At 35.2% G+C, this 21,921-nt stretch overlaps 4 protein-coding genes and 1 long non-coding RNA gene across 14 annotated transcripts; 1 reads left to right on the top strand and 4 right to left on the bottom strand.

Moving 5' to 3' along the window:
• Positions 1-243: 243 nt before the first annotated feature.
• Mas (trypsin-like serine protease domain-containing protein masquerade) lies at positions 244-8,843 on the bottom strand. 3 transcript variants are annotated; one of them, XM_070668035.1, is made up of 13 exons: positions 8,052-8,843; positions 7,837-7,925; positions 7,113-7,667; positions 4,255-4,568; positions 4,030-4,063; positions 3,379-3,908; positions 2,998-3,186; positions 2,703-2,823; positions 2,456-2,632; positions 2,028-2,283; positions 1,641-1,918; positions 1,408-1,562; positions 244-1,257 (listed from the first exon to the last, which is right to left on the bottom strand). In XM_070668035.1, the coding sequence occupies exons 3-13, from the start codon at positions 7,213-7,215 to the stop codon at positions 1,090-1,092; spliced, it is 2,325 nt and encodes a 774-aa protein (XP_070524136.1). In that variant the 5' UTR covers positions 7,216-7,667; positions 7,837-7,925; positions 8,052-8,843; the 3' UTR covers positions 244-1,089. The 3 variants fall into 3 exon arrangements, with proteins under 3 accessions (XP_070524136.1, XP_070524137.1, XP_070524138.1); XM_070668036.1 differs by lacking the exon at positions 7,837-7,925; XM_070668037.1 differs by lacking the exons at positions 7,113-7,667; positions 7,837-7,925; positions 8,052-8,843 and adding an exon at positions 4,933-5,118.
• A 3-nt stretch (positions 8,844-8,846) lies between these two features.
• LOC139109083 (BRCA1-associated RING domain protein 1) lies at positions 8,847-11,065 on the bottom strand. Its single transcript, XM_070667899.1, has 8 exons — positions 10,995-11,065; positions 10,641-10,829; positions 10,409-10,568; positions 10,247-10,327; positions 9,963-10,159; positions 9,673-9,888; positions 9,448-9,557; positions 8,847-9,343 (listed from the first exon to the last, which is right to left on the bottom strand). Exons 1-8 carry the CDS (start codon positions 11,063-11,065, stop codon positions 8,847-8,849), a joined length of 1,521 nt encoding a protein of 506 aa, XP_070524000.1.
• Positions 11,066-11,795: 730 nt separating this feature from the next.
• Spred (Sprouty-related protein with EVH-1 domain) lies at positions 11,796-17,826 on the top strand. 2 transcript variants are annotated; one of them, XM_070668060.1, is made up of 6 exons: positions 11,796-12,424; positions 13,485-13,785; positions 13,943-14,114; positions 14,594-14,619; positions 14,712-15,268; positions 15,464-17,826. In XM_070668060.1, the coding sequence occupies exons 1-6, from the start codon at positions 12,405-12,407 to the stop codon at positions 15,618-15,620; spliced, it is 1,233 nt and encodes a 410-aa protein (XP_070524161.1). In that variant the 5' UTR covers positions 11,796-12,404; the 3' UTR covers positions 15,621-17,826. The 2 variants fall into 2 exon arrangements, with proteins under 2 accessions (XP_070524161.1, XP_070524160.1); XM_070668059.1 differs by having other exon boundaries at positions 11,798-12,424; positions 14,558-14,619.
• On the bottom strand, positions 12,965-13,608 carry LOC139109200 (uncharacterized). Its single transcript, XR_011546802.1, has 2 exons — positions 13,470-13,608; positions 12,965-13,322 (listed from the first exon to the last, which is right to left on the bottom strand). It is a non-coding gene; the product is annotated as an uncharacterized lncRNA (long non-coding RNA).
• Positions 14,711-21,823, bottom strand: Fdx1 (Ferredoxin 1). 7 transcript variants are annotated; one of them, XR_011546799.1, is made up of 6 exons: positions 21,545-21,823; positions 21,397-21,448; positions 21,046-21,293; positions 20,866-20,970; positions 16,195-18,807; positions 14,711-15,793 (listed from the first exon to the last, which is right to left on the bottom strand). XR_011546799.1 is itself a non-coding variant. In XM_070668076.1 (5 exons), exons 1-4 carry the CDS (start codon positions 21,648-21,650, stop codon positions 20,867-20,869), a joined length of 510 nt encoding a protein of 169 aa, XP_070524177.1. In that variant the 5' UTR covers positions 21,651-21,823; the 3' UTR covers positions 14,711-18,807; position 20,866. The 7 variants fall into 7 exon arrangements, 4 of the variants coding, with proteins under 4 accessions (XP_070524177.1, XP_070524178.1, XP_070524179.1 ...); XR_011546800.1 differs by having other exon boundaries at positions 14,711-16,393; positions 18,556-18,807; XR_011546801.1 differs by having other exon boundaries at positions 18,556-18,807.
• Between the last annotated feature and the right edge of the window lie 98 nt (positions 21,824-21,921).

Raw genomic sequence — 21,921 nt, 5'->3', positions numbered from 1 at the left:
TTTTTTTTTTTTCATTAAACTATAGGAAGAGCAATATGGAGCCTTACGTCATTTGTCATAGATAAAGATAAGCTGTCACTGATAAGTTATCTAATTACTATAATTAGAATTTTCATGTAATTTAGATGACTCTAGTCGGGAAGTCCTGAAGTTAATTTAAAACAAGTTATTCCGTATATAAAAAATTAGTCTTCGGATAAATATTCGTAGAACAATCGAATAATTAAGAATTAAAATGCGGTATCTCTATGCAATCATTTTAATTCTTATTATAAATTTTTCTTTTTTTTTTTTTTTATATATATATAAGAACAGTAACATCATTAAACAATAAATATTTCCGTCTTTGATGGCTTACAAACAGTACACGTTTTATGCTGCACTTAAATTATACTGACACTTAATTTACTTAATTATTAAGGTTGATATCAAGGTGTACGATCTATTTGCGCTTGGATTTAACAATAAAGATCTTAAATATCTAGGATGTGAGCGGTACAACTTACGAGTAACGCGATAATATACAAAGCATAGAACGATCATATTTTTAAAGCCTGGATGAAAGGAAAATATATAAAACTTATAAGTTCCATCGGGAAACATAATTTTGCGATTTAATAAGATTAAATACTAATATTTGCACACGCAACAGACATAAGATTGACGTAATCGTCTTTTTCGTTTGAAATCTATGAATATAATAAATTAGTAAATAGAATAATAAAGTAATAAATAAATACAAAGTATAATTTATTTCATATCAATTTTTTTATATCTATTTTTATACACATTAATTACTATTACTGTGCAGAGGAGAAAAGACAGCGACTTCATTTTTTTTTCTCTCTTTTTATAGATGAAATATTGCATAAACTACATAAAATATATATGTTAACGAATATATGCAGTATACTTATAAATAATTTCGAACTTATCTCTATATGTCTATGTCTTTTCGCCTCTACCTTATGTGTAGTATAATGCACTATGCATCATCAAGCGCGGAAAGGTACTATAATGTTCAAAGTCAATAAATAAATACATATAAATTAGATACGTTCGATTATCGAAGTATCCAAAAGATAAAAACTAGAGATTATTCACCGATATAATCTGATTTATCCAACCAATGTAAGAGGAGACTTTTACGTACACTCCCGGCACGTTTTGACGACCGCAGCCGAATCCCCAAGACACCAGTCCGGCCAATTCGTAAAAGCCATCGTCTTGACATACCAAAGGACCTCCACCATCACCCTACATATTAACGTAACTTGTTAATTTTTTTGTTAGATTAAATATTTTTCAACAAAGAATTTGTATTAATTAAGTGCTAAACATTTTTTGCTACAAATATGCTAAGTACGTACAGTCGATTATTTTTATAGATATAAGAAACGAATATACCTGACACGCGTCATTCCCTTGCTCACCACCGGCGCAAAAACTGCTAGCTGGTAGAATGAAGATCTTCTCAGTCACCGCGTTTACTTTCCTTATGCATTCAGCGTCACTAACGATCGGTATCTCCGCTTCGCGCACCCGAAGAGGTATAGGACCAGCTATGGAACAGCATCGTACATTGTTACAGTAAACGATGAAATGCATATACGAATATTCGCGCACAGATATGTAACTACCTTCTCCCATGTATCCATAACCGGTAACCGTGCACCTCTTGCCGGCGGTATGGCTGACACCCCGTGCCGGCAAGCAGACTAAACAAACTCCATCCTTTAGCTCCGCTTGACCATGTAGCTTCAGCAGAGCGATATCGTTGTCGAGAGTTTGACTGTTATGATTGTGATGGATGTACGTCGTTGCGACGCGCAAGGTTTGAGCGCCCGGACTTCCATACTTACGAGTAAGATCGTGATCACCCACCCTCACGTAAATCGCGTCACCAGATCTCACAATGCTGAAAATAAATGCGTTTTTTTATTTTAATAATTTTTTTATCTATTCCGCGCGTACGAAAGATTGTATTTTTTTTACATTTATCTACACAATAAATAATATTCACTCACTTTGTGACGCAATGCGCTGCGGTGAGGACCCACTGGGTGCCTATCAGCGCGCCTCCGCACAGATACTGGTTCAGGGAATTTATTAAAGCGATCTGCCAACACCACTCGTTGGCGTCCGCGTCTTCACCACCTACCACACGTGAGACTCTTTCGGAACTTCGTGCTTGAATCGGTCCACGCGAGGTTCCCTTCACGCCGCAAACGTACTTACTGTACACCGGACTTCTAGTGGTAGTGATAACCGTCATCGCCTCATCTATGAAATTGACGATCCTTTATACGGATCTTGATACCACCAAACAATTAAGCTGATTTTAATTTAAAATTGCATCAATGTAGTAATTTAAATTTAAATCAGCCTATGTTGCCAGAAAATAATATCTACTAATTCTACGATCTTGTAAGCGATAAGTTTATCGAACACTTACACGGCGTAGTAAACGGTGTGGTGTAAGGCCGCGAGGTAACGTGGAACGTGTCATTTCTATTAGTTAAAACCGGCTCTGTAGAATTTCCACCATGGAATTCTCTTATCAGAGATTTCGGCGCGCAGCACTGATGTCCCTGTTTCTTGCACTTGAACAGACTCGTCACCTCGGCATTTCCTGCGAACGTGTTGAATAAACATGAGGCATCGTCCACGCGAAACACATTCTTTGCGCGACCGCTACTTACTGAAACAGGTGAACGACAAGTAGGATACGATGCAGGAACCGGGACAGTCCGGACGTGGATCCGGCGACGACGATACTGTCGTCGGCGGTCGCGGTGTCGGTCTCGGCCTCGGCCTTTGCGTCTAAAATATTAAGAAGCAGAGATTAGAATTAAATATTTTACAAGTTTAACTATATACTTAAAAAAATTAAAAAATAACGATACTTTTAATTAAAATTTTTTACGTTACCTTTATATTATAAATTGATCGATAAATGTTGGATATGAAAGCGTTATCGAATAACAAATTAATTACCTGCGATTGACTTTTTGTATTATCGCAACAGATGGAACCAGACTGACAAGTCGACGTCTTCGCTATGATCACATTCGGTCGTTCGCAGAAAGCTGCCATGAGGGTCAACAAGCAAAAACCAGGGCACGGCGACAGCTTCGCTTGTGGAGTTTTCGTAACCGGCCGGATCGTCGTCGTGGTTGTTGTTTCCTAAACAAAGCGACATTTTTTACGCTTGCTACCAATAATTTCACAGTAATCTTACTTAATTGTATATATTTAAGCAATATCGCTTTCAAATAAAAAATTTTTTAAAGAATTTTTTAATAATTCTTGTACTTTATAGCTTCCCATAACTTTTTTAGACAGACAAAATTTATTTAATATGTTAAATTTTATTACCTGTTTTTGCGGTTCACTGATGCAGCAGACCGTTAATACGGAATCATCAGGAGGACAGTCGGCATCGCCGTCGATGTTTTCACAGAAGAGAGCAGATAGACCACTCGTGCATTTTCCTTTGCACGGTTTAAACGGTACCGGCTTTGGTCTTGTCGTCGTCGTTGCCGTCGATGGCTGCCTGGTAGCAGGCGTTATCGTCGACGTCGACGTCGTCGAAGTCATCGTCGTCGCCGTAGTCATCGTCGTCGCGATTGCTGTGGCACTGGCAAAGACGCTCGATGACGATGCATTCGGTCGCGTTGTCGTTAACGGAGATGAAACTTTGCTGGAAGTTCCTCCGCTATTCTTCTCGTCGTAACGGGAAGAATTCAGTCGATCTATTACTTGAAGCTCGGGTGGCGGAGTGTCCCCGAAAGCGTCTCTGGACACGCAGCACTTGTAGCCCGGCTTACAGAGGGTATCTATCACTAACACGGCGTCGCAATAATCAGCGATTCTTTCCGCCATGCAAATGCCTGAGCAAGTTTTCACTGAAAACGACAGTTAGTTTTAACACAGCTGATAATTAGTCGAGTAATAAATTTCAATTATATTAACTTTCTGACAATACAAGATTAATTATATCAACGATAGTATCTGTAATTTTCTTACTTGACGACTTCTCACTTGTCTCGTTGTGGCCTTCCTATAAAAAGAAAAAAAATATATATATAAATTTAATGCAAAATAAATTATATAAAAATATAATTTATATAAACACACACGTGCATTTTACGTGTGCGTGCTGCGTGTATGTATTGCTTTCTAGTAATAGCTTTCTAAGAGTAGTTTTTCAGCTCAGCTTATTTTCTCTATTACTAAATCTGTTGAACATACCGGTGTAGTTTTTGTCGAAGAAACAGAAGGCGACGTATGTGTGCTGAGCATTGTGGTGGTTGTCGCAGGTGTCGTAGAAATCGTCGTGGTCTTGATAACCGTCGTGGACATGATCGAGGTGGGCTCCTCGTCATCAATCGCATTTTCGAACGAGCCGGTACCATTGATCGGATCCTGGAGGCAGCATCGCATACTCGCCGTTGGACATTGCACGTCTTCGAGAACGTCATCACACATTAACGTCGCCAGCGCGTGCACACATACACCCGGGCAGTCAGCGATTTTTGCTGTACTTGTTAACGAATTTAAGAAACCTGTAACATAAAAAAAAATTGTTATATTTTAATTCACAATAAAATTACTATTATTAAAACTGACATCACGTAGTAATTTAAACGAGAAAACTAAATTCCTCACAATTTTATTAATTACAGAAAAAAAAGAAAAAAAAGACGGACAAAAGTATTTATTGTAAAAGCTACGGTGACATAAGTGTTGGCGGTGATCAGAATTGTAACGGTTCCTATTTCTGAGTCAGAGCCCGACCGAGGGAAAGAAGGAAAATATATTCGATTCGAATATGCCGAGATGCGGGTCGGGGTAAAGCCCTCGTGGACTGCAGAGATAGATGTTACTTCACAACTCCGGCGGCAGTAAGATTAAAGGAAAGCCTCTTACGAAATTACAACTGTCGCGCCTGCCGCTGTCATCAATGTAACTGTATATATCGCCTAGACGTAGTGGAGGTCAACGAATGACAGAAATTCCTGCATACGTAATTTTATTGGCAAAACCACCTTTACGAAGGTGGTCAAGAATGGCCAGGTTTTGATCTTGACGAATGTGAGAAGCTAATGAACTGAATGCTACCTCAACTGTTACCGAAGCTCTTCGACGGACCAGAGAATTCACGTCAAATTATCACATTTCGTATGAACAGCACGGTTCATTAAATTATTACAAAACATTCCTGCGAACAGAATAATTTATATACGTTAATAAAAATCTAAAGAAAATTATTTGCCAAGAAATTCTTACTTAATCCTTCTAAATGTGCGATATTAAATTAGACAAATGTTTTTTTTTTTTTTTTTTTTTTTTTTAATCAATTACTCACAAAAGCGAGTCCGATGAATAAATCGTGCATGTATTTTGTAACACTGCAGATTTAATGATCGACGTCAATTCGGTTGATTATGAATGGATGAAAGTATCGCGTCATGTGCGATACACCACAACCGCGTTCCGGCAAGAAATTCGCACAGATAATATTCGACTCCCTCGGCTGGTTTCACTTTGGCAGGCATAACGGACCAAACAAACATAACGGTAGTTAATGAACGGTTCAACTCAGACCGCGTATATAACTATCTTCGACGTCGCACGTGTTTTATCTAACGCCGTGATTCAATTTCGGATTCGTGTGAATGATTATTACGCGAAGCCCGAGCTGCTCCCTCCGCCAACGCGAGCACGGATTCCGAACTAGAATCTTAGGGTACATATCATTAACGAGACATTAAAAGACGTTCATTCTATTTTACATATTGATCGTCTTAATTATAGTAATTTGTAGAATTCAAATGATTTTAATTTAAGGAATTTAGAATTACCGTAGCGTGAAATACTATCAACTCGAGATTCTATCATTGTAATTTCACAAAATTACGTTATATTTTCTACATCACGCAATGCACACATGAGTTTAATTAGAGATGCATGTTTTAATCAAAATTTATTCATTCCGACACTCGTCTATAAAAAGTATTTCTTTGTCACTCTCTGTAATAAGAATTTAATTACAATTTCATAATTAATATCTAGAAAAAAAATTAATAAATAATAAAACTCAATTTTAAAAATTCTTTAACATAAAAACATGTAAAGTTACCTAATATTTTCAATAAGCTCCAAACGATAGATCACATTTATAAAAATCCAAATTTCCCATAATATAGTAGAAAACGTCTCAATGTATCGTCTTTCTGCTTCAAGATAAAAAAGCAATAACTAATTTTGCTTATTGTGATAACGGTAGTGAAAAATCAGGCTGACGGGAAGTCCGGCTCCGCAAATAATAACCAAATTGAATAAAAAGTAAAGCTAGCCTAGGTACGTGGAACGAAGACGAGTCCATCACTTCCTAGTTTTTAAGCTTACAAGCAGCGGCCCTGTTACGGCTAGCGAATCGCGACCATCATCCGCATAGCACTGCTCAACTCCTAAAAGTGGAACAGTCGCATCCTTCCAGATTCTATCTATAAAAGCGTGCGCCGCATACAGTCAATGCACGCGAATTTCTATTTCTCGAAGTCACCGCCATCGCTTCCGGATAACTTTTTGTCGGCCGTATATTACGTGCATTGCATACGAAAAAAATCCCACCGCTTGTCAAATTGGGAAAAAGGAGACAAAGTCGATTCAACACAAACAGCTCTGACCTAAAACGGATCTCAAATTTAACAATGCTTTAAAAAAAAAAAAAAAAAAAAAACATTTTAAAAACAATAATTTCACGTAACTGTAAAAAGATACAGATGTATAAGCGATTAATAAAACTTTGTATAATTATAACGTAATATTACTTGTCGGAAATATTTTTTTTACTGAATGTAATGATCATTATTTTTGTTCCCCTTTTCCAGTCGCTCACATTTAAATGACTGTAAGTTATACGTTGATTCTATCTCTTCATCAGTCTTTTTAATAATACATCCGTTAAAAAATATTAATGCAAGTCAAACTATGAATTTTGCCACGGTTTGTGATAAATCTTTTCTCTACAAATTTTAAAAAATAATGTAGTATATTAGTCTTTCATATAATGCCTTAATTAATTGTAAAATCACTCCACTTACCTGATAAGAAGGTACTAGCCAAGGAGTCATCATCCTGCCCGCCAACTAATCCGATGAGCGCGAGCAGAAGGACAATGCCCTCAGGGGCGACTCTTAATATCATCTTCAGCCTCCCTTTAATTGTCTTTGATTTTTCTTCAATCAAATAAAACAGTTAAAAAAAAAAAGAAAGAAAAAAAAAAGAGAGACAAATTGTCTCAAATATAGATCCACTGTTTTGTTCGCGCGGTCTTGATCACGTGCGTATCAAACTGTCTCTCTTTGCCGCCGAGTTCAACGTTCACTATGTTGCGTCGTACGGAGTCACATCGCCTGCCTCGGCTTGTTTGATGGGCACCGACTAGGTAGAGATCAGGGCCTACTTGTGGGTCAGGGTGTGCGGATCCCCCACCTCAATGCGGTGGCAGCCCAAGAAGGTGAGAGAAACAGAGAAGAAAAAGAAAGAAACAAGACGGAACGACTGGTCGACCGGCTTTGTGAACGTTATCCGGAGGGGATAGGGTTGTTGACAGGGGCGGTGCTAACTGCAATTTGTTTCTTCGTTTTAATAAACCACTGCAACGATTAAAATCAACATTCAGATTATTGCTTATAAAATAAGTAACATTATTTAAAAAAAAAAAAAAAAAGAAAAATATCTAATAGATATTTTAATCAACTTATCAATATTGAAGATCCTGTTTACAAAATTCTAAAGTGCCGATTAAAATTTTTTTACTCTTACTTGAGATACCAATGGCGACTGCTTCATTAACAACATATGGCATGTCTTTTAATTTTTCATTTCCGTAATAAATGATTGCATCCACGAACCTACATCAAAAGAAATCAATATTTAATCGACAAATCCGTCCCTGTTCTTTTCAGTATGCATTCTTCGTTTCTTCCTCGATAACTGATCATCTAGGCATTTTTCTTGAATGCGCTACGTACTCATACCTGGCATAGACTTAGTCCGCCGCTCGTTATCTTCTTCTAATCCTTCAGCTTTCCTTCATGTGGCCGGATCTCGCTCCTTTTTCTATTTTCCTTCAGTTTTATGCTTTTCTTCCTCTTTCCCTCTCAATCCTGTTCTCCTTTCTAGTCGTTCTTCCATCGTTTCCTTCTTTCCTTTCCACACATGTGCATTATGTATGACTGTAAATACGAATACACACCCGCGCATATACAGGTATATGTACGCACAAACATGACGTGCATGCGTGCCTGTGCGCGGCTAGCGGTACTTTATCCGTAAATGTATGAGATACCGTACGATATTTTCTTCCAGAATTGATCACACTTGCACACAAAGTGGCATCGCCTCACCGATTTATAGCATAAATTTCTTATAGAATTTTTAAGAATTATTTAAACGTAATAGCTATTAAATTGACATAAAATTTATTGCACCACACGTTGATTCGTATTTATGTTCAATGCATAATCGGTTACAACTCTCTTGTGCTACTGAAAAAGATAATAAAAATTATTGAAAAAAAGGTAAATGGTTTCTTTAAAAATTATTTTATTTTAAAGGAACGCACAAATCTAAAAATAACATTTGTATTAAACTATATTTAGTTTATTCGTTAATATATTTTATCAATAAATTAATTTTGCTCATTTCTTTTTAAGAATATTGCACAGAATAAATTGTTAAAAAAAAATGTACAAAATTTTTATTTTACTTTACCTTCAATTTTATTACAAAGTTTAAATGTGTGGTAGTAATTCCAAAATTAAATTTATAATTTAAGCACAAGATAATCCCAAGTAAGCTGGATCAATAAGAGTGAATCTTTCGATGCATTCAATTAACCATATTAAAGGAAGACTTTTAATGTGTGACATATTGTACTTAATAAGTGGTTCGCCTTTACCTGGCATGTATATAACATAATGCGTACACTTGTGCAAAGGATGAGATACATCATTTGCGGTATGAAAAGGTATCTCTGGCGAATTATCTTTTATGTCTTCTGGATCAGGTTTTCTGGTAAGTATTGTACCTTCTCCTTCCTTGACAAGTCTTATTAAATCATCCTTTGTAAGTCGCGTATTATCGATGCAATAAGTCTTATTTGCTTGCAGAGAAAAGTAAAAAAAACAATTGTTAAACAGACGTGGATTTTTACGTTCGGCATTTTGCCTCGCTTTACTTGGGATCCCAATGTTAGGAGCACCACTAACTTCGAGCACTTCAAGGGGGAGATTAGACACTTCATCTGTAACTGTTGCTAATTGAATCCCTTTAAAAAAAAAAATTAATGTTAATTATTAGCATGTATTGATATATAATACGTAATTAACATTCTTATTTTATATTTATACACAAATATATTTTTCATCTTACATTCACTATTCAGAATCCAGCTTCCATAAATAATTGCAAACAAAACATCGAGTGTCGATTTTGTAACATTTTGCTCATTTGTCTCCACTATTACATGTGTAACTGTCGGTCTAAAATCCAAAGTATTATAAAATATTTTTACATATTAATATTTAAAAATAATTAATATAAAAAATATATATATATATATATATATATATATATATATATATAAAAAGATTGTACCTATATGTTGTTAAAATTTTGAGTTTATGTTTCGCGGCCACAAGACCAAGCAGTTTCTGATTTTCGTGCTTTAAGTTTGACGCAAGAATTACAAATTTGTCACGCGTAGGAACAGATGTACACGATATATTTTGTGTTTGATTAAGGTCCGATACCTCTTCAGACGATGATAAATCTGTCAGAAGTTCTCGCATCTCTTTAGATTTAGAATAATAACTGCATAATTAAAATAAAATTATACAACAAAGCTATCTTTAAAACATTCTTTACAGATATGATAAAATACATACATAGGCTTTTTGCCATACTGATCATGTAGATTCTTATCAGCTTTATATTGCAATAACAATTTAGCTTCCTGTATTTTGTTCTCTTTAGCAGCTTCATGTAATGGACTTCGACATTTATAACCTAATAAATTTGGTGATGCTCCACCACTTAGTAGTATTTCACAAATTTCTTCAAATCCATAACCAACAATTTCTTGCTAAAATAATATAGAATAAATTAGAACAATGATAATGCAAAAACATTTTAAAAAGCATTATAAAAAGACATATAGTGAGGGTTTTACCAATGGAGTCCAACCAGCATGATCTTTTGTATTTGGATTTGCACCAGCCAGCAAAAGTTGTTTAACTCGTTCAGCATTTTTCTGCAAAATAATTAACTCTTGGAAGTTTCTTAAAAAAATTTTTTATTTAATTTAAAATAAAATAATATAAAATATCTGTACCTTTATGCATGCTATGTGTAATGGTGTTTCCCCTTTGTGATTAGCTTTATTTATATTCCTCATACGCATATAATCCTGCTTCTTTGGTGTATGAAGTACTGTAGATATTGTATTATTCTGTGATGTAGTAGATACACTTGCAGAACTTTTCCATAGATCTCTGAAATGATAATTTATTCTTATGTTACTATTTATATATTATATTCCTATTTAAGCTAACTTGTAATCTAACCTTTTCTGAATAATTTCTGCAACAGCATCACAATTCTGTACAAGATTGTTGATCAAGTTGTCAGACTTAATTTCATGTGGCTGTACTGATACATCACATATCATACAATTTGTTGCAGATTGGACACAATTTTTACAGAAGAAATGTCCACAAGTTATGAGTCTTACAGGAGAATTTGGTTTGGATCCACTATACAAAAAGACAATGCAAAATCATGGTATACACAACAAAAATATAATGGTAACAGTGATAATAATTTTGCAATATAGATGTGAATATAAACTTAACTAAAAAAATAAGATGACAAATTATACAATTTAAGAGAGTGCAATAAAGAGCTTAGCGAACAATTACCATCTCGCACAAAGAAGGACGTTTGTAAAATCTTGCAACGCCTTGGCAGTATTTATCCACGAAGTCGTCATGGTTCCAGTTTCTAAACATTCGAAATAATCGAATTACAGTATAACGCGTAATACATTTGAGTGGACAACGACGCGAGACGTCCTGATGCAATATCAAAATTTATAATCATCTACGAACTTAACAAAATACCTCGTCAATTCTTTTCAACCTCAGCTGGCTCAAGCTGGATTCAGCGATTGCCAGCGATCGCTTCCAATACTTCCGATCTTCATCCGCCCGCTAAAATGACTGCGACAAGTGAATTCGCTTCTGAAAGAAAAAAAAAAAGAAGATCGCTTTTACGTTGGTGTCACGAGCGCGATACTATTCGCGTCGACCAATCGCGTAAACTTATTTGGAAAATCAGCGAAAGCAGATTTTCAAACGAGAAGACGCGATAGGTCGGCGCAAGGAACGTCGGCGCGAAACGCATTTCTGATCCCAAAGTCTGAAAGAAGACGCTCGACGTTGCACTAATTCCACAGTTCATCTTTGTTCTTCCGATGCGAGGAGGGAAACGGAGCCGCTGAACCGGTGCAAATCAGTGCGGCGCGGTTTGACTGGTAAGAACGGTCCCCGATGTACTGACCGGGCGCGTTCGCCGACGAGCAGTTTCACCGAAGCATCGCGCTCGGCGCCCGCGACTGCGTGTGTGGTATCGATGAATGAATCCTGTTGCGCAGCCCGGCGGCTTTATTGTAAAGCAGTCAATAAGTGCTCCGTGGACGCGGTTTATCGGTTCCGTCGAGCCGCGAGTGCGCGCCCGCAGCTAAGGTGTCCGCGAGTTCGCCGACACGGTCCCGGGTGGCGGATCGGTTCGATTCAATCGCGCCGCGAGATCGGGGGAGAGCCGCAGGTCCGGTGGGTGTTAGCCGCGTTCCTCGCGGCGAGGCGAGGTGCACCCTCGCGCGGGGCACACCAGTTTTATCATGGTACACTCTCGGGAAGTCGCGGCTCTCGTACGAAAAAGCGCCCGACCGACGGGATCAAAGTGAAGCGGCGTACGCGGCTGGCACGGGGGGAAGCGCCGGAGCGGGTGCCCGATCGAGTATGGTTCTGAACAGGCCGCGCGGCGTGTAGCATCGAAGGCAAAAGTGGCAAGTGGGCGTGCGGGGATGAATCGCACGGGGAGTGCGAAGTAAAGGTGGCGGAGGACGCGGACGAGGAGGGCGGCGGGTGCAGGAAGACTGGGGCGCTGTGTCGGTGTTGATACTCGTCTAAAAGAAGAAGAAAAAAAAGAATAAAGAGGAAGAAATAATCTCCGCAAAGTTGCCACGGTCGAATGTCTTTTCGATGTGATGAAAATGATGAGGTGTGGAAAAAAGTGGACCTGGAGTGAAGGCTTCGATACTTCGAATCATGACAGAGGCGTCAGACGAGTGAGTATGCGCGCGTGTACGGGGAACAATCCTTTTTTTTTTTTCCTCTCGTTTTTTTTTTCCCCCCCATGTACAGCGAGTTTCATTGAGAGGCAGAGTCCACGAATGTGCTCGGCGAGCCTCGTCCGGCAACACGCGTTCGACACGTTTATTAATTCATCTTTTTCCCTTTCGACACGGAGGGTGAGAGATGAGCTATGAATTCGTGCCGATCCAGGTTAGCTGGAGAAAAGAAAAAAGAGAAAAAAAACAGGACTACTGAGAACTCGATTAATGAAATTTGCTGTATATCTTTTTTAAGACCGTTCCATTCTGTTCGAGAAATGCGTTCCTCTGTCGTTAATTTTATTGTTAAACGACGTCGAGTGTGTTGAGAAAACTGAGAAAACTACTGGCCCAACGCTACAAATAAAAGATTAATTGGCTATCTTTTTTTTTTTTGCTACTAATTTCTAAATATAATCCAGTATAGCGCACGATAAATTGAATTTATGTCTTCCTCCGACCATCTCGTCTGGCGATTTACCATAAGTTATCTCATTTCGTTTTTTCTTTCTTTTTTTTTCTTTTTTTTTTTTTTTTACTTTTTATCCCCTTTGTTAACTTTTGTTTCTCTGGCTTACGTTACGTTAGGTATCTCCTATTCATTTCTCTCTCCTTTTCCCCCTTTCGGTCTTACGAATGGCCGTTCATTCATCGAATTGATGTCGCTGTGTTAACATCTGGCCGGATCGGCGCGACGCCGTCGTATTTTAGGGAATCGTAAATACGTGCAATCTTCGGCTGTTCAACGTTTGCGCGTTATACTTCGATTCTTCTTTGAAATTCGACGACTTACAATAAAGAATATTTGCAAGCCAAATATCTTTTACTATAAAATGTACATTAAAAAATATTTCTGCAATAATGTGAAATGATATAATCAGCAAACGTAGGTACATTGATCGTTTATAATATAAAAATGTGTCGTCACAATTATCTATCTATTATTTTACTTTATTAGATATGTGTGTCGACTGATAAGTAATGCAAAAAGTATATTTACGTTTATTCTTTGCAGTGGTAACTATCTGGTAAGGGTCCATGCCCAGGTAATGACGAGAGATGACAGTTCTGGTGGTTGGGTTCCTTTAAGTGGCGGTGGATTAGCAAATGTTTCAGTCAGGCGTAGAGCTATTCCTTCGGGAGTGCATCAAATAAACAATACCAATGGAACCACCATTCCTACCAATCCTACGCATTCCGTCTCCAATGCAGCCGTCAATCTTCAGAACCATGGATCGTCTAATATCTCCCCACCTAGCGCAAATAAAAGGAAATATGAATACTTTATTTATGGGAGGCGTATTACTGATCAATCGGTAATTTTTCAATTTTATAAGTATCTTATTATCTAAGAGAAATTTCTGAATAGCAGCTATATTTAATAAATTACTTAGTATTTTCGTAAGATGTACATCAGTGATATATTTAATGTCACGTTTAAATAAAAATTAATTACTTCTTTTTTTTTTTTAGGTTGTTCTTAGTTGCACGATTAAAAAAGAGTTTGAATATAATAAGGTAATGCCAACTTTTTATCACTGGCGAACGGGGGAAAAGAAGTTTGGTTTAACATTTCAAACGGCTGCCGATGCAAGAGCGTTTGACAAAGGTGTCCGAACAGCGATTGAGGAACTATTGGTGGAAGGTATAAAAATTTTTTTTTTTTTTTTAATGAATTAAAGTATAGAAAAATTATTCGTGAATAATTTATATAAGAAATTGTTATGCTTTGCGACAAAATGGACGACTAGTATGGTTTTCACTATTTTTGTAATTACGCGAGTTTTTTTTCTTTTTTTTTTTTCGTTGTGATCAATGTTTTTTTTAATTTCAATAAAATAATTTGCACGACATATTAATGCACTAATACGTTAAAATATCATAACATTTAATTCTCGTAGAGTAATTATGTAAATAAATCAATATTGTAAAACTGTGTTCTAAAATATCTTATTAACTCGTTCACATTATTCATTTTGCTGCAATTTATTATGGATCGTGTAAACGGTAACTTAATCGTTTTACATTCATATTTTATTATACATTCGTTTTTGATCTTATTAAAAATCTTATGTTTTAACGTTATAGGTTTGTCCGGTTTAACGTTTACTACCAATATTCCAGAAGATGGAGATGAAGATGTTTTTATGGTAAAAATATTAATTTTATTCTATCAATTTTCATTTAAAAAATAATTAAATAAAAAAAAATAGAGCAACAATTTTTTTATTAAAATTTGCAGACTTTGAACTTACCAGTGGATCCACCCGAGCCACGCTCGCCTTCGGATGCACCTCATGGAATTCGAGTGCCGAATTATTCTCAATATTCGGAGCTTCCTGACTCACACCGATCTATCCATTACATTGGTGGTTCTTCTACCATCAAAGCTCCACATCCGCAACATCCTCTAGCTTCTGCCACAGATATTGGATCAGACAATTATCCCTATGTGCAGCTTACAACACTTAATCACGAATATCTATATCCTATCATCGACGATCACAAAAGTGAGAGATTAGACGGGCATAATACTTCTAACAGTGGAAGCTCTTTGAAGAAACCTGACACAATAACATCACAACCTTCTAAAGATCCTATAAAACGTAACGTACGTTTACGTTGCAAACATTGCCAGGAATTATATTCGGAGCAACATAATCCAAAAGGTTCCTGCGAATACGCTCCCGATCCAATTAGACGTGGAATTGCAACAATCTCTTGTTTATCGTGTGCCCAATGTATGTTATATCACTGTATGAGTGATGCCGAAGGTGATTTTACACAAAATCCATGTAGGTGAGTACAAAAAATTATATTAAATTATGGTTGGCCGATTTCTATTTTTTTTTTTTTAACTTTATCGTGTTAATTATTTTACCTATTTAATTATAATTAATTTCTAATTTAATTTATGATATATAAAATTTCTTAACAATTTTTTTTTCATTAATATTACACAACATTTGAATAAATTGAGAAATGTTAAATCAGTTGTAGTACGGAAGAAGGATGTGGACGTAGATGGTTCGGTTTGGCCTTGTTGTCACTGATCGTTCCTTGCTTGTGGATATATCCTCCTCTTAAAGCTGTACATTGGTGCGGAATGTCTTGCGGAATGTGCGGTGGACGTCATCATCCTTCGGACTAGCTGAAAGAACCCTTTGGTGTCTCTGCTCCATACTCCATTGATTCAACCTTCTTTACATCGCACAATGCAGTCGCCAATATTTATGAATGTCATGATTTGAGTATGGGTCGTTGTCAGAGGTATCAAAGGGGTCGACAGTTCCCAGTGCACGCACTTATTCATCAGAGTCATCTCTAAAAAAAAAAAAGAAAAAAATCAGTCAAAGAGAAAAGACCCAATTTAGCAAAGAATGTTATAAATACAGGTGTAACAAAAAAGTACGGCGAAAATTTTTGCGAACATTTCTCGTGCATAGAAGATGAAAAAAAATGTTATATAAACACTTTTATACAGAAATATTTTGGGGACAATCCATAATATTTTAGAAATATATCTGGGAATCGGTATGACGATGGGCGTTTTAATTGTTTTAATATCTATTTTATACTTTATGTCAGAGAAATGTTCTTCTAAAGTTTTGCCGTACTTTTTTTTATAGCCTCTACACACAGAGCTGTAAAGTATACATAATATCCCTATTCCATACATTTTGTATATTTTATTAGAACAAAGTGCATTATTTAATCTCACTCACGTGTACATTGGACAATTTTCGGTAAAATCAACTATTTTACACAATTAAAATCGATCTGTGGAAATCAGCAAATGGACTCAGACCAACTATTTGTGATATGTGGTGCACATTGTGAGAGTGTTAGCTTCTGTGAGTCAACACGAAAGAAATTTTTCTATTCTCAGTTGAGTGATGTTTGTTCCACGATATCTAATGATTCCTAACGGAAAAAATAAATAAGGTAATTGAGAGTGTATTTCGATAAAATTAGCAGTGTGCAAAAATGTAAAAATATATCGTAAATTGTCAAGTTATGTTTTGAAAATTTGTCAAAAAATTAAGCCAATCTTTCTAATTTATCTTCATATTTCTGCATGTTAACACAAATGCGTGCTTATTTATCCGGTGTCTTTAAGTATTCTTAAATTAATGAACAAAATTTGACAAACTTGATAATGTGTGAAAGACAAAAAACGTAAAATTTATCCTTTATGTTTCTTTCTCTACATTTACCTTTTGCTGTTACACGCTCGAAAATCTAAGGCATATTATGTTTAACATAGGAAGTACTTGATTCATTAATATTTTATTTAGAAGTTTATTTCCTCGTTTTAAAATAATACTCTTTTAAAAATATAAAGAAAAAAAAGAAAAAATAAAAGGAAGGATGACTATCAAACAGTAATATATTCAGCAATATAAATGTTTCGTTTTGAATAATAAATTTTAACATTATAAGTGGTAATATTATGCTTGACTTATTATAATGACAAATGTATAATATACGTACACCCCAGGATAAAAAAATAGCACATGCGTGGTATTATTAAGTTTCCATGAATGTATAAGGAAATTACAGGTGTGTCTATCGCATTCCGCAGACGTTTATAAATATAAAACGTATGAAACTGAAGAGAAAATCTGCACAAATAAAAAGATATAACTTGTTAATTTTTCACCGTCAAATTTAGGAAGTTATAATTATATTCATGGAAACTTAAAGATAGCACACATGTGCTGTCTTTTTTTTTAAGGGTGTATGAATGTATGTACGCGTGAATGTATGAGAATGTACATGTATGGACGAGTGTGAGTAAAAAAATGAATTATTTTGAAAACTAGAAAAATTTTATATATTTAAGATTATTTCATGCAATTATTTAAAATATTAATTAAGTCACGACACAATCCTCGATTGCACGCTTATTATCAAAATTATTATAAAAACGTAAAAATACATTAAGCATTAAATTAATTAGATAAAAAAATATATTAATTTTCCAAAGAACATCGGCGTCGAAAAGTTGCATTCAAAAGTTTGAAATTTACAGAATTATATAAATATTAAATTAATTTTCCGACTGTGCATTGAATCGATGCCATTAAATTTATGTTAATAATTTTTTTTTTTTGCGTAGCACAGGGTTAAACAGCGTTTTAATAATTTTCTAAATAAAATTGTTGCCATTTTGCAACAGTTATTTTTTAATACTTTATCGACGGGGTGCACCAATTGGCGTCTCAATTAAAACGTTATTTATAGGGCATACCAATTGGCGTTCTCTGTGCAATAATCACATTGCTATGTGTAAACAGTATAAGTATTTCAAACGATATGTAATTTGAATAATGTTAAATAAATAATGCAGAAATGATCGGAAATCTTTTCAATGCGATCCTCGAATTTTTATATTAATGTCTCGATTCAAAAATTATTCTACTTATTTCATTTTGCGAAAGTGACAGGCTCATTGTTCACAGTAAAATTATCCTGTCGATAAAGTATTAAAATCAAAGAAAAATATGTTGCAAATGTATTACGTAATTAATACTAAATTGTCAAAGACTGATAATTAGCAGCTATAAGCGAAAAGAAATGTAGACGCATTTCAATATGTAACACTTTTCATAGCCACGTTTGTTCTCTGTAAAAGTAAAAACAAATGCTTAATTATTTTGCAAACGTATATATAGTTAATATGATAAATTTTCGAATTGTGTATCTTAGTTCTGTAATTTTTAAACGACATTTAACGTGAAACAGTGGTTCCGCATCTCGAAATGAACACTCCGGATAACTTTACGCACACTACCTATTTATTTGAACTGCTTCCCCGTGTAATTTACTTAAAACAGTTTAGAACCGAATCGGAATACGTATCGTGTACAATGGTGTAATAATTATATAAATTAATGTAATTAAATGTTTCTGTGTCTGCTAGGTACAGTCTTTTAGCAATAACTAGACATGATTCTTTTAATAATTAATGTTCAATCGACTTGTCAAGTAACGTTGATTTGATTGTAAGTGCGCACAGAATGTAGAGTAAGCGATATAGCGACCGATCGTTTTGAAACGTTTTGATTTCGAAATTTACGTACATACACTGGAAGGCAGGTAAAGCGTTTGCTTCGGCGAAGTAAAAATCGTCGAACCCGCCGGATTAATAGAATGCGAGCCAGGCGATGATGTACACTTTTGCATTCGAATCATGCCGAGCTCGGCAATTTTTAAAACTTAATAACTTGTTCGACACTGCGAAAATTAAAGTGGTACGTGGCTTTTCGGCTTGATCAGCTAGTTTAATCAGCTCTATCTGCACCTGAATACTGTGTTAATGATCATCCGATACTCTGTATAATAATTAAGTAACGGTAGTAAATATATATTTTTTTTTTTTTTCTTTTTTGGGTCATATGTGTGCGTGTGTGTATGCGTGTGCGCGCGTATGTGTGTGGACGTACGTCTGTATACGAAGTACAGTTAAATTTTTCAACAAACGCGTGATAAAGCCAAATGAAAAAAATGCACATGTGTTAACTCTTACGCGGTCGTTTCGGTCTTAATCAACGTTTTCCTTCGTGACGAAAAATGCAAGTTCGGACGACTACGATTTAGTCTTAAGATAAGGGGTATGAGAATTCTATTTCGTACGCGATCAATATGCGAGCGCAGCTTTAATTTGTACATTCGGACGGTGCAAAGACGTTGCGACAGCCCTTCTCGCCCAAATGTCTCGTTACGCATTGCGTAAGCTCTCCTTTGCTGACCCGGCGTATAAAACTTCCGTAATCACAATGTTATACTTTGCGTTAAACCGCGGCCTCTACGTTTTTCCCAATCCACGCTCCGAATTTCCGATCGGTTCCTGCTCCGTAATCTAATTTAACTCTGTGCCCTCCGTTTTTGATAAAACCAGCGGGATTTCGGGTCCCTTCGCATTTTCACGTAGAGGATATACTTACGTAGGCAAAAACATACTCGATTGATTGTCGATTTGCGAATAAGAGTCGACGTTAGCGCAGATCGAGAGCGTCGCTCGCGCTAACACATGTGATAATTCCTACAGAGCGTAGAGTGTATAAAACTTTTGTTTACGTCACTTTAATTACAAAATACATGTGATAAATTTAATCAAGAGAATAAGAGAGAAAGAAAGAGAGAGAAAAAATATCGTAATTAAAAGAGATTAGAGTAATCTGTAATAATATAGAAACACAAATAAAATTTATACAATATTATTGGTGATGTCGATACTAAAAGATAAATAGAAAAAAAAAATATATATATATATGAATGAGAAAAGAAAAATAAAATGGAAGAGAAAGAAATGTGAATAAATGAACTGAGGAAGGCATAAGAGAAATAAAATAGAGAATAGGTATAAGAGGCAGCAAATAATAAGGAATGGAACAAAGTTACAGCGTGAAAGAAAGATAAAGAGAAAAGACAAGCGGTATTTCATGTGTGCATGTGTTGCGTGTACGTATGCTTGCGAGAGAAAGTAAATAGAAAAAAAAAAGAAAAAATATATATATATTAATAGAAATGCAAATCTGTGCGGATATAGAATATCCCACCCATTCCTCAGGAATATTAAATAAAAAGCTGTTGGGCGAGTTTCAAGAAATTAAAATAGACGAAAGAATATTTTCTTAATTCAACAAATGGTTAATATCAATTGAGTGGCAATTAGTTATTGTTAACGACATTTAATTGAATAAAAATATTTAATTGAAATAATTATAAAATAATCTTTATAGCGATTATTATAAATGCGCCGAATAAAGGCTATTCGGTTTTACGTTAAAGAAAACCGATGTTCCTTGCCAGTAATTTTTTGGGATATTCTATAGACCTCGAGCATACATTTGCATTTGTAAGTAAAAAAATAAGTTTGAAAGTTCTCAAATTGAGAAATTGTCTGGTGCCTGTCTGGGATATAACATTTTTTTATATTTGTGGCAGCACAGGTTTGAAAACTAATTAGTTTTCACTACTCACATATAAATGTTGCAAATTCAAGAAATCAGATTTTTAATTCACAAATTCATTATACCATAAATGTATTGTGTTAATATCATGACTGTGTTCCGATATTCGTACGTATACGTGACGTAAATTATAGATTTTCAGACAGTGAATATCGAAACGCAGCCCGTATATAATTGTAATTAAAAAAAAAAAAGATAAAAAAAAAGAGAAGTTATGTATCATAATTTATGTATAAGAAATAAATATATTGTACTATACAGTAAACGTTACATAAACGGTACTCGTCAAGTTTTATTTTCTATGTATTTTCAACTAATTCGGTGGCGTAATACGTTTGACCGACAGATCATATAACGTTCCATAATGTTATTTATTACAAAATATATTTATTTATATCAGTTTAAAAAAAAACCTACTTTAATGTGGAGTGGGTGTATGTCCATCTACGTAAAAATTTCTAGTTGCCTTTGGTAATTTTAGTTCTATGCCGTCTAATTCTTTCTTCAAAATTATTTGACAACCTGAAAACAAAATTACAACATAAAAAGGCTATACATTTTAATAATGTTGTTTTTAAGACAATAGTGAAAATGTACCTAGCCTAGAATTTTCTTTCAAAAAAGGTGCTAAATCTAAAAGGTCTTCTTCTGATTCTTCAGGAGTCGGAAGCTTGTCTAAATAATCATGATGTACATATACATGACAAGTTGTACAAGCTAAACTTGCTTCACAAGCTCCCTCCATGTCAATTTCATACCTGTGAGCAAGATAAAGTACATTGTCTCCTACTTTTCCTTTTACCTTAATTGTTTTCCCAGTTTTGTCGATAAAAGTGACGTTAACTCTGAAAAAAAAAAAATGATAATAACACAATTTTTACTAACAGATACCATAGCATAATAAAATAAATATAAATTTATTACAATATAGTATATTATTTTACATACACATCTTCTTCTGACTTTGGATCTTGCATTTCGTATTCCCCATGAAACGTAACTAAAAAAATATATTAAAGTTTTATTTAATAATCATCGATTAGATACATTAATAATTTTATTTTTTTTTTTTTTACACTTGAAGATGTAGACTAACCTTTAGACGTGTGAATCTTGTGATTAGACAGTTTAATTAAATGATGTATCGACGCATATTTCTTTTGCCTCATACAGAATAAATACAGTGGTCGTATAAATGTCATTTTTTAAGGCAATAAAATAACGATTGATAATGCTCTGGCTGAAATTATTTTTCATTGAACAAAAGCTACTCTTTCAGAGGTTATACGAAATAGGTTATAGGTTTAGGAAGGTAGCAATGACGAATTTCTAATCTGTCTCTTGGCGAATCACGAAGGCTTCCTAAGCTGTCTTCACCAATCCCGCGTTCGCCTGCTCAGGCGCATGCGCATTAAGACACTCGGTAGTGCCGCCACTAAAGCCGTCACTTGTGAGTACCGCCATCTGCCAAAG

The sequence above is a fragment of the Cardiocondyla obscurior genome, linkage group LG16 (genome assembly GCF_019399895.1).
Source record: "Cardiocondyla obscurior isolate alpha-2009 linkage group LG16, Cobs3.1, whole genome shotgun sequence".
In the NCBI taxonomy this organism is placed as follows: domain Eukaryota; kingdom Metazoa; phylum Arthropoda; class Insecta; order Hymenoptera; family Formicidae; genus Cardiocondyla; species Cardiocondyla obscurior.
This window is presented reverse-complemented; position numbering and strand designations above follow the sequence as displayed.